The 16815-nt window shown below is 49.7% G+C and overlaps 1 protein-coding gene across 1 annotated transcript in view; it reads left to right on the plus strand.

Annotated features, from left to right (window-relative positions):
• Nucleotides 1–1215: 1215 nt before the first annotated feature.
• The window catches only part of SLC27A3 (solute carrier family 27 member 3), a 44078-nt gene continuing 28478 nt past the window's right edge, over nucleotides 1216–16815 (plus strand). The window contains exons 1-4 of the mRNA XM_088458513.1: nucleotides 1216–1540; nucleotides 3279–3437; nucleotides 3639–3763; nucleotides 12847–13041. Coding sequence (XP_088314639.1) covers nucleotides 1216–1540; nucleotides 3279–3437; nucleotides 3639–3763; nucleotides 12847–13041 — 804 coding nt within the window. The remainder of the gene's footprint in view (nucleotides 1541–3278; nucleotides 3438–3638; nucleotides 3764–12846; nucleotides 13042–16815) is intronic.

A 16815-nucleotide genomic window follows, 5' to 3' on the forward strand; every position in this document is an offset into this window, starting at 1 on the left:
TAGGCCTCCATATCCTCTACACTTATACTTATAGGCTTCTCTATCCTCTGCCTCTACACTTATAGTAATAGGCCTCCATATCCTCTGCCTCTCCACCTATAGTAATAGGCCTCTCTATCCTCTGCCTCTACATTTATAGTAATAGGCCTCCATATCATCTGCCTTTACACTTATAGTAATAGGCCTCTCTATCCTCTGCCTCTACATTTATAGTAATAGGCCTATCTATCCTCTGCCTGTACACTTATAGTAATAGGCCTCCATATCCTCTGCCTCTACACTTCTAGTAATAGGCCTCTCTATCCTCTGCCTCTACATTTATAGTAATAGGCCTCCATATCCTCTACCTCTACATTTATAGAAATAGGCCTCTCTATCCTCTGCCTGTTCACTTATAGTAATAGGCCTCCATATCCTCTGCCTCTACACTTATAGTAATAGGCCTCTCTATCCTCTGCCTCTACATTTATAGTAATAGACCTCCATATCCTCTACCTCTACATTTATAGTAATAGGCCTCTCTATCCTCTGCCTGTACACTTATAGTAATAGTCCTCCATATCCTCTACATTTATAGTAATAGGCCTCTCTATCCTCTGCCTGTACACTTATAGTAATAGGCCTCCATATCCTCTGCCTGAACACTTATAGTAATAGGCCTCCATATCCTCTACACTTATAGTAATAGGCCTCTATCTTCCTGTACACTTATAGTAATAGGCCTCTATCTTCCTGTACACTTATAGTAATAGGCCTCCATATCCTCTGCCTGTACACTTATAGTAATAGGCCTCCATATCCTCTACACCAGTGATTCCCAACCTCGGTCCTCAAGGCACACTAACAGTCCTGGTTTTAGTGGTATCCATGCTTGAGCACAGGTGGTTAAATCAAAATGAATGAGGTACTGATAAAGTCACATGTGCTCGAGTATGGCTGTCCTTAAAACCTGGATTGTTAGTGTGCCTTGAGGACCGTGGTTGGGAACCCCTGCTCTACACTTATAGTAATAGGCCTCCATATCCTCTACATTTATAGTAATAGGCCTCTCTATCCTCTGCCTCTGGGCTTTACTTGCTACTGTTATAATAATTGTGTAATCATTGCACCTATTGCTCCTCCCTCGGCCTCCGGTGTAGTGTACGGTGTCCTCTCCTAGCCTCTGTTTTGTTTAATGACGCTGGTACTGGAGTCTCTCCTTGTGACGGGTGAAGCATGATGAGTGTATGTGTCATGCGTGTGCTGTGTGTACCGCAGTCCATATTCCCGTCTAGTAATGGGACCCTCTCAGTCCATCTCCTGATCATTCTCTCATCCTCCCCGGTAGAGCTGTTTGAGGCGGCCATCCTGGAGATTCTCCCCGATCTGCAGCGAATGGGAGTCACAGTCTGGGTGATGGGCCCTGGAGATTACCCCGCCGGTGTTACAGATCTTTATGATCTAATGGAAGGAGCCTCGGAGACCCCTCCGCCAGCCCACCTCGGAGTTCCTCAGAACCCAATGGACACCGCCATCTGCATCTTCACATCTGGGACCACAGGTACTAATGGCGCCCCACCTGTCTGCTCCCCTTTGGTGTGGAAGCTAGGGGTCTGCAATCAGCAGATTGGTGGAGAGTGGGGGGGTGAATAAGGGTCCCGGTGACTCTAAATGCATGTCTCTAGTTATAGATAAATAACTGCTGGACCCCCACCCTTCTCCCGCCTGACTCAAACTGCTTCATCCAAAAGGCAACCTAGGCTCCTGTTTAGGGCCTAATGAGCACGCTGGGGGCCAGATTATTTAGTTACCTCCAATGTCTTCCTCCTGTTTTAAGGGTCAGTGGTCCTAATGCCATTATACGAGGGGGAGTCAAAAATGATCTGCACTCCGGCTGTAGAAATAATCCCGACTGCCAGCATTCCAAAGGTAAGTATCGGGGGTTAGGGGAGAGTCAGGCACTAGAGGGGGCTAGGTTTAGGCATGGGGGGGGGGTTAGGTACTGGCACCAGGGAGGGAGGGATCCCATTTCCAACCCATTATAATCGCCTTTCAGAAAAAGACAAATACATTATTTTTCGACATGATCTCCCTGCATTTCAATACTTTGTCCATCTGTCAACAAAGTTTCGTAATCCCTGATTAAAAAATGTTTTAGGCTGAGCTGCGAGCCACGAATGCACCGCTGTCTTCACCCAAGTCTGGCATGGATTATTGCATAAGCAGAGCCATGGCTGGTTTGCAACAGAATCCGCTGTCACTCGTCCATCGAGGCCCTGATTCAGAACCGGACGCTCTGACAGAGCTCTCGCTCTGAATCAGGGCCGTCCCTCTCTTTTTTTTAGAGCGGTCTCCAGGCCGTTCCCATAGCTGTGGGTGACCACCCACAGCTATAGCGAGCGTCCAAAAAGATGGTCGCGATGCTCAAGACCATCGCGCTTGCGACGAGACCCTGGTGGTAGGGTCTCGTTGCCGCAAGCCCTGGAGTGCTTTTGGCTTTATCAGATGTCAGTGGGGCCGGCCCAGACAGTAGGCGTTCCCATGGGAACGCCTCCGTCTGGGCAGCCACGCCCCCGGCACGCCCACCAAAGGAGGCGTGCTGTCACTCACCATCGACAGCTCGCCCCCTTTGTAGCGAGACCCGGAGCGACGAATTGCCTGTCGCTATCCGGGTCTCGCGTATGCGCACGACGGAGTTGCCTCCGTCGTGCGCATGCGCACTTGGGCAACATCGACCGCTCGCGAGCACTCAGTGCTTGCGAGAGGTTCTGAATTAGGCCCAGAATCCGTTCACGTGCACGCTCAGTGTTCTCATCAGTCGTGCACGGGCGTCCCGACTCTTCATGGCTGACACTTGTGCGACCTTGTTTGGACTTCTCTATCCATTCATACACACTTCTCCACGACAAAACCCTTTCGCCATACTGTGCACAATGTCCTGGATAAATATCGGCACCAGACGCACCCTCAGACCACTAATAACTGATCGCTGCCCTTCTTCCGTACACATCACAATGGGGCAGCCATTATTTCTTGCACTGAAGTCACAAAAGAACTCACGTAACACATTCAGACCTGCACATTCGTGACCGTGGAGACCGCGACCTACTACAGAAAGCGCTGATAAGAGTGCGGCCAACAGACGTTTTAATATAACTAGAGTGCGGATGATTTTTGACTCACCCCCATACATCGCCCCCTTGCTGTAACGCCAGGACCCCACATGGCACAGTGTGATTGCGGGCACAGTTATTAGGCCGGGAAGTACAGTGACTTGTGACGTTACGTTCCCTCCCCAGGGTTGCCGAAAGCTGCGCGTATCAGCCACCTGAAGACGTTAATGTGCTGCGGCTTCTACCAGCTGTGTGGGGTGAGCTCTGATGATGTCATCTACATGTCGCTGCCGCTCTACCACAAGTCCGGAGCCTTGCTGGGGATCGGGGGCTGCATCGGCGTGGGTGAGTGGTCTCTTCCCGTGTGTGTGTGTATGTATGTATGTGTGTGTGTGTGTGTATATATATATATATATATATATATATATATATATAAATAAAACTGACTGACGGCTACATGCGCACCTATCCCCTGATCCCGCTTTGTTCTGGTAACCGTGGCAATTCGTCTCATCTGCTTGTCCATCTTTCTCTCTGTACCCCCAGGGGCTTCATTAGTCCTGAAGGAGCGATTCTCTGCCAGCCAGTTCTGGAGCGACTGCCGTAAATATAACGTGACGGTGTTCCAGTATATTGGGGAGCTGTGCCGATACCTCACCAACCAGCCGCAGGTACCTGCGCCTACACTACACTCTGCTACTCCAGTGCAGCCAAGCTGCACTATTCCTCCTCAATCTGCACCAACTGCTGCTCCCTGTATCACTCTGCTCTCACACTCTGCTGCTCCCTGTATCACTCTGCTCTCACACTCTGCTGCTCCCTGTATCACTCTGCTCTCTCACACTCTGCTGCTCCCTGTATCACTCTGCTCTCACACTCTGCTGCTCCCTGTATCACTCTGCTCTCACACTCTGCTGCTCCCTGTATCACTCTGCTCTCTCACACTCTGTTGCTCCCTGTATCACTCTGCTCTCTCACACTCTGCTGCTCCCTGTATCACTCTGCTCTCACACTCTGCTGCTCCCTGTATCACTCTGCTCTCTCACACTCTGTTGCTCCCTGTATCACTCTGCTCTCTCACACTCTGCTGCTCCCTGTATCACTCTGCTCTCACACTCTGCTGCTCCCTGTATCACTCTGCTCTCACACTCTGCTGCTCCCTGTATCACTCTGCTCTCTCACACTCTGTTGCTCCCTGTATCACTCTGCTGCTCCCTGTATCACTCTGCTCTCTCACACTCTGCTGCTCCCTGTATCACTCTGCTCTCTCACACTCTGTTGCTCCCTGTATCACTCTGCTCTCTCACACTCTGTTGCTCCCTGTATCACTCTGCTCTCTCACACTCTGCTGCTCCCTGTATCACTCTGCTCTCACACACTCTGCTGCTCCCTGTATCACTCTGCTCTCACACACTCTGCTGCTCCCTGTATCCCTCTGCTCTCACACACTCTGCTGCTCCCTGTATCACTCTGCTCTCTCACACTCTGCTGCTCCCTGTATCCCTCTGCTCTCACACTCTGCTGCTCCCTGTATTCCTCTGCTCTCACACACTCTGCTGCTCCCTGTATCACTCTGCTGGTCCCTGTATCCCTCTGCTCTCTCACACTCTGCTGCTCCCTGTATCACTCTGCTCTCACACACTCTGCTGCTCCCTGTATCACTCTGCTCTCTCACACTTCTGTTCCCTGTATCCCTCTGCTCTCACACTCTGCTGTTCCCTGTATACCTCTGTTCTCTCACACTCTGCTGCCCTCTGCTCTCTCACACTTTGCTGTTCCCTGTATCATTCTGATCTCTCACACTCTGCTGTTCCCTGTATCACTCTGCTCTCTCACACTGCTACACCCTGTATCCCTCTGTTCTCTCACACTCTGATGCCCCCTGCATCCCTCTGCTTTCTCACACTTTGCTGTTCCCTGTATCATTCTGATCTCTCACACTCTGCTGTTCCCTGTATCCCTCTGCTCTCTCACAATCTGCTGCTCCCTGTATCCCTCTTCTCTCTCACACTTTGCTGTTCCCTGTATCATTCTGCTCTCTCACACTCTGCTGCTCCCTGTATCCCTCTGCTCTCACACACTCTGTTGCTCCCTGTATCCCTCTGCTCTCACACACTCTGCTGCTCCCTGTATCACTCTGCTCTCACACACTCTGCTGCTCCCTGTATGACTCTGCTCTCTCACACTCTGCTGCTCCCTGTATCACTCTGCTCTCACACTCTGCTGCTCCCTGTATCACTCTGCTCTCACACTCTGCTGCTCCCTGTATCACTCTGCTCTCACACACTCTGCTGCTCCCTGTATCACTCTGCTCTCTCACACTCTGCTGCTCCCTGTATCACTCTGCTCTCACACACTCTGCTGCTCCCTGTATCACTGCTGGTCCCTGTATCCCTCTGCTCTCACACTCTGCTGCTCCCTGTATGACTCTGCTCTCACACACTCTGCTGGTCCCTGTATCACTCTGCTCTCACACACTCTGCTGCTCCCTGTATCCCTCTGCGCTCACACACTCTGCTGCTCCCTGTATGACTCTGCTCTCACACACTCTGCTGGTCCCTGTATCACTCTGCTCTCTCACACTCTGCTGCTCCCTGTATCCCTCTGCGCTCTCATACTCTGCTGCTCCCTGTATCACTCTGCTCTCTCACACTCTGCTGCTCCCTGTATCCCTCTGCGCTCTCACACTCTGCTGCTCCCTGTATCCCTCTGCGCTCTCACACTCTGCTGCTCCCTGTATCACTCTGCTCTCTCACACTCTGCTGCTCCCTGTATCCCTCTGCTCTCACACTCTGCTGCTCCCTGTATTCCTCTGCTCTCACACACTCTGCTGCTCCCTGTATCACTGCTGGTCCCTGTATCACTCTGCTCTCACACACTCTGCTGCTCCCTGTATCACTCTGCTCTCTCACACTTCTGTTCCCTGTATCCCTCTGCTCTCACACTCTGCTGTTCCCTGTATACCTCTGTTCTCTCACACTCTGCTGCCCTCTGCTCTCTCACACTTTGCTGTTCCCTGTATCATTCTGATCTCTCACACTCTGCTGTTCCCTGTATCACTCTGCTCTCTCACACTACTACCCCCTGTATCCCTCTGTTCTCTCACACTCTGATGCCCCCTGCATCCCTCTGCTTTCTCACACTTTGCTGTTCCCTGTATCATTCTGATCTCTCACACTCTGCTGTTCCCTGTATCCCTCTGCTCTCTCACAATCTGCTGCTCCCTGTATCCCTCTTCTCTCTCACACTTTGCTGTTCCCTGTATCATTCTGCTCTCTCACACTCTGCTGCTCCCTGTATCCCTCTGCTCTCTCACACTTCTGTTCCCTGTATCATTCTGCTCTCTCACACCGCTACCCCCTGTATCCCTCTGCTCTCACACTACTGTTCCCTGTATCCCTCTGCTCTCTCACACTCTGTTGCTCCCTGTATCACTCTGCTCTCACACACTCTGCTGCTCCCTGTATCACTCTGCTCTCTCACACTTCTGTTCCCTGTATCCCTCTGCTCTCACACTCTGCTGTTCCCTGTATACCTCTGTTCTCTCACACTCTGCTGCCCTCTGCTCTCTCACACTTTGCTGTTCCCTGTATCATTCTGATCTCTCACACTCTGCTGTTCCCTGTATCACTCTGCTCTCTCACACTACTACCCCCTGTATCCCTCTGTTCTCTCACACTCTGATGCCCCCTGCATCCCTCTGCTTTCTCACACTTTGCTGTTCCCTGTATCATTCTGATCTCTCACACTCTGCTGTTCCCTGTATCCCTCTGCTCTCTCACAATCTGCTGCTCCCTGTATCCCTCTTCTCTCTCACACTTTGCTGTTCCCTGTATCATTCTGCTCTCTCACACTCTGCTGCTCCCTGTATCCCTCTGCTCTCTCACACTTCTGTTCCCTGTATCATTCTGCTCTCTCACACCGCTACCCCCTGTATCCCTCTGCTCTCACACTACTGTTCCCTGTATCCCTCTGCTCTCTCACACTCTGTTGCTCCCTGTATCACTCTGCTCTCACACACTCTGCTGCTCCCTGTATCACTCTGCTCTCACACACTCTGCTGCTCCCTGTATGACTCTGCTCTCTCACACTCTGCTGCTCCCTGTATCACTCTGCTCTCACACTCTGCTGCTCCCTGTATCACTCTGCTCTCTCACACTCTGCTGCTCCCTGTATCACTCTGCTCTCACAGACTCTGCTGCTCCCTGTATCACTCTGCTGGTCCCTGTATCCCTCTGCTCTCACACTCTGCTGCTCCCTGTATGACTCTGCTCTCACACACTCTGTTGGTCCCTGTATCACTCTGCTCTCACACACTCTGCTGCTCCCTGTATCCCTCTGCGCTCTCACACTCTGCTGCTCCCTGTATGACTCTGCTCTCACACACTCTGCTGGTCCCTGTATCACTCTGCTCTCTCACACTCTGCTGCTCCCTGTATCCCTCTGCGCTCTCATACTCTGCTGCTCCCTGTATCACTCTGCTGCTCCCTGTATCCCTCTGCTCTCACACTCTGCTGCTCCCTGTATTCCTCTGCTCTCACACACTCTGCTGGTCCCTGTATCACTCTGCTCTCACACTCTATTGCTCCCTGTATCACTCTGCTCTCTCACACTCTGCTGCTCCCTGTATCACTCTGCTCTCACACACTCTGCTGCTCCCTGTATCACTCTGCTCTCACACACTCTGCTGCTCCCTGTATCACTCTGCTCTCTCACTCTACTGCTCCCTGTATCACTCTGCTCTCACACACACTGCTGCTCCCTGTATCACTCTGCTCTCTCACACTCTGCTGCTCCCTGTATCCCTCTGCTCTCACACACTCTGCTGCTCCCTTTATCACTCTGCTCTCTCACACTCTACTGCTCCCTGTATCACTCTGCTCTCACACACTCTGCTGGTCCCTGTATCACTCTGCTCTCTCACACTCTGCTGCTCCCTGTATCCCTCTGCTCTCTCACACTCTGCTGCTCCCTGTATCACTCTGCTCTCTCACACTCTGCTGCTCCCTGTATCACTCTGCTCTCTCACACTCTGCTGCTCCCTGTATCCCTCTGCTCTCACACTCTGCTGCTCCCTGTATTCCTCTGCTCTCACACACTCTGCTGCTCCCTGTATCACTCTGCTGGTCCCTGTATCCCTCTGCTCTCACACTCTGCTGCTCCCTGTATGACTCTGCTCTCACACACTCTGCTGGTCCCTGTATCACTCTGCTCTCACACACTCTGCTGCTCCCTGTATCCCTCTGCGCTCTCACACTCTGCTGCTCCCTGTATGACTCTGCTCTCACACACTCTGCTGGTCCCTGTATCACTCTGCTCTCTCACACTCTGCTGCTCCCTGTATCCCTCTGCGCTCTCACACTCTGCTGCTCCCTGTATCACTCTGCTCTCTCACACTCTGCTGCTCCCTGTATCCCTCTGCGCTCTCACACTCTGCTGCTCCCTGTATCACTCTGCTCTCTCACACTCTGCTGCTCCCTGTATCCCTCTGTCTCACACTCTGCTGCTCCCTGTATTCCTCTGCTCTCACACACTCTGCTGCTCCCTGTATCACTGCTGGTCCCTGTATCACTCTGCTCTCACACTCTGCTGCTCCCTGTATCCCTCTGCTCTCTCACACTCTGCTGCTCCCTGTATCACTCTGCTCTCACACACTCTGTTGCTCCCTGTATCACTCTGCTCTCACACACTCTGCTGCTCCCTTTATCACTCTGCTCTCTCACACTCTGCTGCTCCCTGTATCACTCTGCTCTCTCACACTCTGCTGCTCCCTGTATCACTCTGCTCTCTCACTCTACTGCTCCCTGTATCACTCTGCTCTCACACACTCTGCTGCTCCCTGTATCACTCTGCTCTCTCACACTCTGCTGCTCCCTGTATCACTCTGCTCTCACACACTCTGCTGCTCCCTTTATCACTCTGCTCTCACACTCTGCTGCTCCCTGTATCACTCTGCTCTCTCACACTCTGTTGCTCCCTGTATCACTCTGCTCTCTCACACTCTGCTGCTCCCTGTATCACTCTGCTCTCACACACTCTGCTGCTCCCTGTATCACTCTGCTCTCTCACTCTACTGCTCCCTGTATCACTCTGCTCTCACACACTCTGCTGCTCCCTGTATCACTCTGCTGCTCCCTGTATCACTCTGCTCTCACAGACTCTGCTGCTCCCTTTATCACTCTGCTCTCTCACACTCTGCTGCTCCCTGTATCACTCTGCTCTCTCACACTCTGCTGCTCCCTGTATGACTCTGCTCTCACACACTCTGCTGGTCCCTGTATCACTCTGCTCTCTCACACTCTGCTGCTCCCTGTATCCCTCTGCGCTCTCACACTCTGCTGCTCCCTGTATCACTCTGCTCTCTCACACTCTGCTGCTCCCTGTATCCCTCTGCTCTCACACTCTGCTGCTCCCTGTATTCCTCTGCTCTCACATACTCTGCTGCTCCCTGTATCACTGCTGGTCCCTGTATCACTCTGCACTCACACTCTGCTGCTCCCTGTATCACTCTGCTCTCACACACTCTGCTGGTCCCTGTATCACTCTGCTCTCTCACACTCTGCTGCTCCCTGTATCCCTCTGCGCTCTCACACTCTGCTGCTCCCTGTATCACTCTGCTCTCTCACACTCTGCTGCTCCCTGTATCCCTCTGCGCTCTCACACTCTGCTGCTCCCTGTATCACTCTGCTCTCTCACACTCTGCTGCTCCCTGTATCCCTCTGTCTCACACTCTGCTGCTCCCTGTATTCCTCTGCTCTCACACACTCTGCTGCTCCCTGTATCACTGCTGGTCCCTGTATCACTCTGCTCTCACACTCTGCTGCTCCCTGTATCCCTCTGCTCTCTCACACTCTGCTGCTCCCTGTATCACTCTGCTCTCACACACTCTGTTGCTCCCTGTATCACTCTGCTCTCACACACTCTGCTGCTCCCTTTATCACTCTGCTCTCTCACACTCTGCTGCTCCCTGTATCACTCTGCTCTCTCACACTCTGCTGCTCCCTGTATCACTCTGCTCTCTCACTCTACTGCTCCCTGTATCACTCTGCTCTCACACACTCTGCTGCTCCCTGTATCACTCTGCTCTCTCACACTCTGCTGCTCCCTGTATCACTCTGCTCTCACACACTCTGCTGCTCCCTGTATCACTCTGCTCTCTCACACTCTGTTGCTCCCTGTATCACTCTGCTCTCTCACACTCTGCTGCTCCCTGTATCACTCTGCTCTCACACACTCTGCTGCTCCCTGTATCACTCTGCTCTCTCACTCTACTGCTCCCTGTATCACTCTGCTCTCACACACTCTGCTGCTCCCTGTATCACTCTGCTCTCTCACACTCTGCTGCTCCCTGTATCACTCTGCTCTCACAGACTCTGCTGCTCCCTTTATCACTCTGCTCTCTCACACTCTGCTGCTCCCTGTATCACTCTGCTCTCTCACACTCTGCTGCTCCCTGTATGACTCTGCTCTCACACACTCTGCTGGTCCCTGTATCACTCTGCTCTCTCACACTCTGCTGCTCCCTGTATCCCTCTGCGCTCTCACACTCTGCTGCTCCCTGTATCACTCTGCTCTCTCACACTCTGCTGCTCCCTGTATCCCTCTGCTCTCACACTCTGCTGCTCCCTGTATTCCTCTGCTCTCACACACTCTGCTGCTCCCTGTATCACTGCTGGTCCCTGTATCACTCTGCACTCACACTCTGCTGCTCCCTGTATCACTCTGCTCTCACACACTCTGCTGCTCCCTGTATCACTCTGCTGGTCCCTGTATCACTCTGCTCTCACACACTCTGCTGCTCCCTGTATCACTCTGCTCTCACACACTCTGCTGCTCCCTGTATGACTCTGCTGCTCCCTGTATCACTCTGCTCTCACACTCTGCTGCTCCCTGTATCCCTCTGCTCTCTCACACTCTGCTGCTCCCTGTATCACTCTGCTCTCACACACTCTGCTGCTCCCTGTATCACTCTGCTCTCTCACACTTCTGTTCCCTGTATCCCTCTGCTCTCACACTCTGCTGTTCCCTGTATACCTCTGTTCTCTCACACTCTGCTGCCCTCTGCTCTCTCACACTTTGCTGTTCCCTGTATCATTCTGATCTCTCACACTCTGCTGTTCCCTGTATCACTCTGCTCTCTCACACTGCTACCCCCTGTATCCCTCTGTTCTCTCACACTCTGCTGCCCCCTGCATCCCTCTGCTTTCTCACACTTTGCTGTTCCCTGTATCATTCTGATCTCTCACACTCTGCTGTTCCCTGTATCACTCTGCTCTCTCACACTGCTACCCCCTGTATCCCTCTGTTCTCTCACACTCTGATGCCCCCTGCATCCCTCTGCTTTCTCACACTTTGCTGTTCCCTGTATCATTCTGATCTCTCACACTCTGCTGTTCCCTGTATCCCTCTGCTCTCTCACACTCTGCTGGTCCCTGTATCCCTCTGCGCTCTCACACTCTGCTGCTCCCTGTATCACTCTGCTCTCTCACACTCTGCTGCTCCCTGTATCCCTCTGCGCTCTCACACTCTGCTGCTCCCTGTATCACTCTGCTCTCTCACACTCTGCTGCTCCCTGTATCACTGCTGGTCCCTGTATCACTCTGCACTCACACTCTGCTGCTCCCTGTATCCCTCTGCTCTCTCACACTCTGCTGCTCCCTGTATCACTCTGCTCTCACACACTCTGCTGCTCCCTTTATCACTCTGCTCTCTCACACTCTGCTGCTCCCTGTATCACTCTGCTCTCTCACTCTACTGCTCCCTGTATCACTCTGCTCTCACACACTCTGCTGCTCCCTGTATCACTCTGCTCTCACACACTCTGCTGCTCCCTGTATCACTCTGCTCTCTCACTCTACTGCTCCCTGTATCACTCTGCTCTCACACACTCTGCTGCTCCCTGTATCACTCTGCTCTCTCACACTCTGCTGCTCCCTTTATCACTCTGCTCTCTCACACTCTGCTGTTCCCTGTATCACTCTGCTCTCTCACACTCTGCTGCTCCCTGTATCACTCTGCTCTCTCACACTCTGCTGCTCCCTGTATCCCTCTGCTCTCACACACTCTGCTGCTCCCTGTATCACTCTGCTCTCACACACTCTGCTGCTCCCTGTATCACTCTGCTGCTCCCTGTATCACTCTGCTCTCACACACTCTGCTGCTCCCTGTATCACTCTGCTGCTCCCTGTACCCCTCCGCTCTCTCTCACTTTGCTGCTCCCTGTATTCCTCTGCTCTCTCACACTCTGCTGTTCCCTGTATCCCTCTGCTCTCTCCCACTCTGGTGTTCCCTGTATTTCTCTGTTCTCTCACACTCTGCTGCTCCCTGTATCACTCTGCTCTCTCACACTCTGCTCTCTCACACTACTGTTCTGTATCCCTCTGCTGTTCCCTGTATCCCTCTGCTCTCTCCCACTCTGCTGTTCCCTGTATCCCTCTGCTCTCACACTCTGCTCTCTCCCACTACTGTTCCCTGTATCCCTCTGCTCTCTCCCACTCTGCTGTTCCCTGTATCTCTCTCACACTACTGTTCTGTATCCCTCTGCTGTTCCCTGTATCACTCTGCTCTCTCACACTACTGTTCTGTATCCCGCTGTTCCCTGTATCACTCTGCTCTCTCACACTCTGCTGTTCCCTGTATCACTGTGCTCTCTCCCACTCTGCTGTTCCCTGTATCACTGTGCTCTCACACACACACTACTGCTCCCTGCATGACTCTGCTGTTCCTCATATGACTCTGCTCTATCATACTGTAGTGTGACGATGAGCTGAGACATAAGGTGCGCCTGGCTGCGGGTAGTGGCCTCCGCCCTGATGTCTGGAGAGATTTCACGCATCGCTTTGGGAATATTCGGATCTTTGAGACGTACGGAATGACGGAATTTAACGTCAGCTTCTTCAACTACACGGGGACTCCGGGAGCTGTGGGACGTGGCACCTTCATTTTCAAGGTATGTGACATATATATGACAGTACTGAGGTGAGGTCCTGTAACAATTTATTATTATGTACCTGTCAGGGGGTAGATGGGACAGAGCAATGTTCTGCAGATCACTAGAGAGGTCAGTAATGTAATAATCTGCAGAATATATATCACTATGTACCTGTCAGGGGGTAGATGGAATAGAGCAATATTCTGCAGAGCACTAGTGAGGTCAGTAATGTAATAAGCTGCAGAATATATCACTATGTGCCTGTCAGGGTGTAGATGGGACAGAGCAATGTTCTGCAGATCACTAAAGGTCAGTAATGTAATAATCTGCAGAATATATCACTATGTACCTGTCAGGGGGTAGATGGGACAGAGCAATGTTCTGCAGATCAAGATCTGTAATTATTAGTGTGTATAGTAACGGGGACGCTGTATAATAGAGAGGTCAGTAATAGTGTGTATAGTAACGAGTACGCTGTATAATAGAGAGGTCAGTAATAGTGTGTATAGTAACGGGGACGCTGTATAATAGAGAGGTCAGTAATAAATGTGTATAGTAACGGGGACGCTGTATAATAGAGAGGTCAGTAATAGTGTATAGTAACGGGGACGCTGTATAATAGAGAGGTCAGTAATAGTGTGTATAGTAACGGGGACGCTGTATAATAGAGAGGTCAGTAATAAGTATATATAGTAACGGGGACGCTGTATAATAGAGAGGTAAGTAATAAATGTGTATAGTAACGGGGACGCTGTATAATAGAGAGGTCAGTAATAGTGTGTATAGTAACGGGGACGCTGTATAATAGAGAGGTCAGTAATAGTGTGTATAGTAACGGGGACGGTGTATAATATAGAGGTCAGTCATAAGTATATATAGTAACGGGGACGCTGTATAATAGAGAGGTCAGTAATAGTGTGTATAGTAACGGGGACGCTGTATAATAGAGAGGTCAGTAATAGTGTATAGTAACGGGGACGCTGTATAATAGAGAGGTCAGTAATAGTGTATATAGTAACGGGGGCGGTGTATAATAGAGAGGTCAGTAATAGTGTGCATAGTAACGGGGACGCTGTATAATAGAGAGGTCAGTAATAGTGTGCATAGTAATGGGGACGGTGTATAATAGAGAGGTCAGTAATAAGTATATATAGTAACGGGGACGCTGTATAATAGAGAGGTCAGTAATAAGTATATATAGTAAAGGGGACGGTGTATAATAGAGAGGTCAGTAATAGTGTGTATAGTAACGGGGACGGTGTATAATAGAGAGGTCAGTAATAGTGTGTATAGTAACGGGGACGGTGTATAATAGAGAGGTCAGTAATAGTGTGTATAGTAACGGGGACGCTGTATAATAGAGAGGTCAGTAATAGTGTGTATAGTAACGGGGACGCTGTATAATAGAGAGGTCAGTAATAGTGTATATAGTAACGGGGACGCTGTATAATAGAGAGGTCAGTAATAGTGTGTATAGTAACGGGGACGCTGTATAATAGAGAGGTCAGTAATAAGTATATATAGTAACGGGGACGCTGTATAATAGAGAGGTCAGTAATAAGTATATATAGTAAAGGGGACGGTGTATAATAGAGAGGTCAGTAATAGTGTGTATAGTAACGGGGACGCTGTATAATAGAGAGGTCAGTAATAGTGTGTATAGTAACGGGGACGCTGTATAATAGAGAGGTCAGTAATAGTGTGTATAGTAACGGGGACGCTGTATAATAGAGAGGTCAGTAATAGTGTATATAGTAACGGGGACGCTGTATAATAGAGAGGTCAGTAATAGTGTGTATAGTAACGGGGACGCTGTATAATAGAGAGGTCAGTAATAGTGTGTATAGTAACGGGGACGCTGTATAATAGAGAGGTCAGTAATAAATGTGTATAGTAACGGGGACGCTGTATAATAGAGAGGTCAGTAATAAGTGTATATAGTAACGGGGACGCTGTATAATAGAGAGGTCAGTAATAGTGTGTATAGTAACGAGTACGCTGTATAATAGAGAGGTCAGTAATAGTGTGTATAGTAACGGGGACGCTGTATAATAGAGAGGTCAGTAATAAATGTGTATAGTAACGGGGACGCTGTATAATAGAGAGGTCAGTAATAGTGTGTATAGTAACGGGGACGCTGTATAATAGAGAGGTCAGTAATAGTGTGTATAGTAACGGGGACGCTGTATAATAGAGAGGTCAGTAATACTATATATAGTAACGGGGACGCTGTATAATAGAGAGGTCAGTAATAGTGTGTATAGTAACGGGGACGCTGTATAATAGAGAGGTCAGTAATAGTGTGTATAGTAACGGGGACGCTGTATAATAGAGAGGTCAGTAATAGTGTGTATAGTAACGGGGACGCTGTATAATAGAGAGGTCAGTAATAAGTATATATAGTAACGGGGACGCTGTATAATAGAGAGGTAAGTAATAAATGTGTATAGTAACGGGGACGCTGTATAATAGAGAGGTCAGTAATAGTGTGTATAGTAACGGGGACGCTGTATAATAGAGAGGTCAGTAATAGTGTGTATAGTAACGGGGACGGTGTATAATATAGAGGTCAGTCATAAGTATATATAGTAACGGGGACGCTGTATAATAGAGAGGTCAGTAATAGTGTGTATAGTAACGGGGACGCTGTATAATAGAGAGGTCAGTAATAGTGTATAGTAACGGGGACGCTGTATAATAGAGAGGTCAGTAATAGTGTATATAGTAACGGGGGCGGTGTATAATAGAGAGGTCAGTAATAGTGTGCATAGTAATGGGGACGGTGTATAATAGAGAGGTCAGTAATAAGTATATATAGTAACGGGGACGCTGTATAATAGAGAGGTCAGTAATAGTGTGTATAGTAACGGGGACGCTGTATAATAGAGAGGTCAGTAATAGTGTGTATAGTAATGGGGACGGTGTATAATAGAGAGGTCAGTAATAGTGTGCATAGTAATGGGGACGGTGTATAATAGAGAGGTCAGTAATAAGTATATATAGTAACGGGGACGCTGTATAATAGAGAGGTCAGTAATAAGTATATATAGTAAAGGGGACGGTGTATAATAGAGAGGTCAGTAATAGTGTGTATAGTAACGGGGACGGTGTATAATAGAGAGGTCAGTAATAGTGTGTATAGTAACGGGGACGCTGTATAATAGAGAGGTCAGTAATAGTGTGTATAGTAACGGGGACGCTGTATAATAGAGAGGTCAGTAATAGTGTATATAGTAACGGGGACGCTGTATAATAGAGAGGTCAGTAATAGTGTGTATAGTAACGGGGACGCTGTATAATAGAGAGGTCAGTAATAAGTATATATAGTAACGGGGGCGGTGTATAATAGAGAGGTCAGTAATAGTGTGTATAGTAACGGGGACGGTGTATAATAGAGAGGTCAGTAATAAGTATATATAGTAACGGGGGCGGTGTATAATAGAGAGGTCAGTAATAGTGTATAGTAACGGGGACGCTGTATAATAGAGAGGTCAGTAATAGTGTGCATAGTAATGGGGACGGTGTATAATAGAGAGGTCAGTAATAAGTATATATAGTAACGGGGACGCTGTATAATAGAGAGGTCAGTAATAAGTATATATAGTAAAGGGGACGGTGTATAATAGAGAGGTCAGTAATAGTGTGTATAGTAACGGGGACGCTGTATAATAGAGAGGTCAGTAATAGTGTGTATAGTAACGGGGACGCTGTATAATAGAGAGGTCAGTAATAGTGTGTATAGTAACGGGGACGCTGTATAATAGAGAGGTCAGTAATAGTGTATATAGTAAC

This window comes from Taudactylus pleione, unplaced genomic scaffold (assembly GCF_031769625.1).
Source record: "Taudactylus pleione unplaced genomic scaffold, aTauple2 ptg000841l, whole genome shotgun sequence".
Lineage (NCBI taxonomy): Eukaryota > Metazoa > Chordata > Amphibia > Anura > Myobatrachidae > Taudactylus > Taudactylus pleione.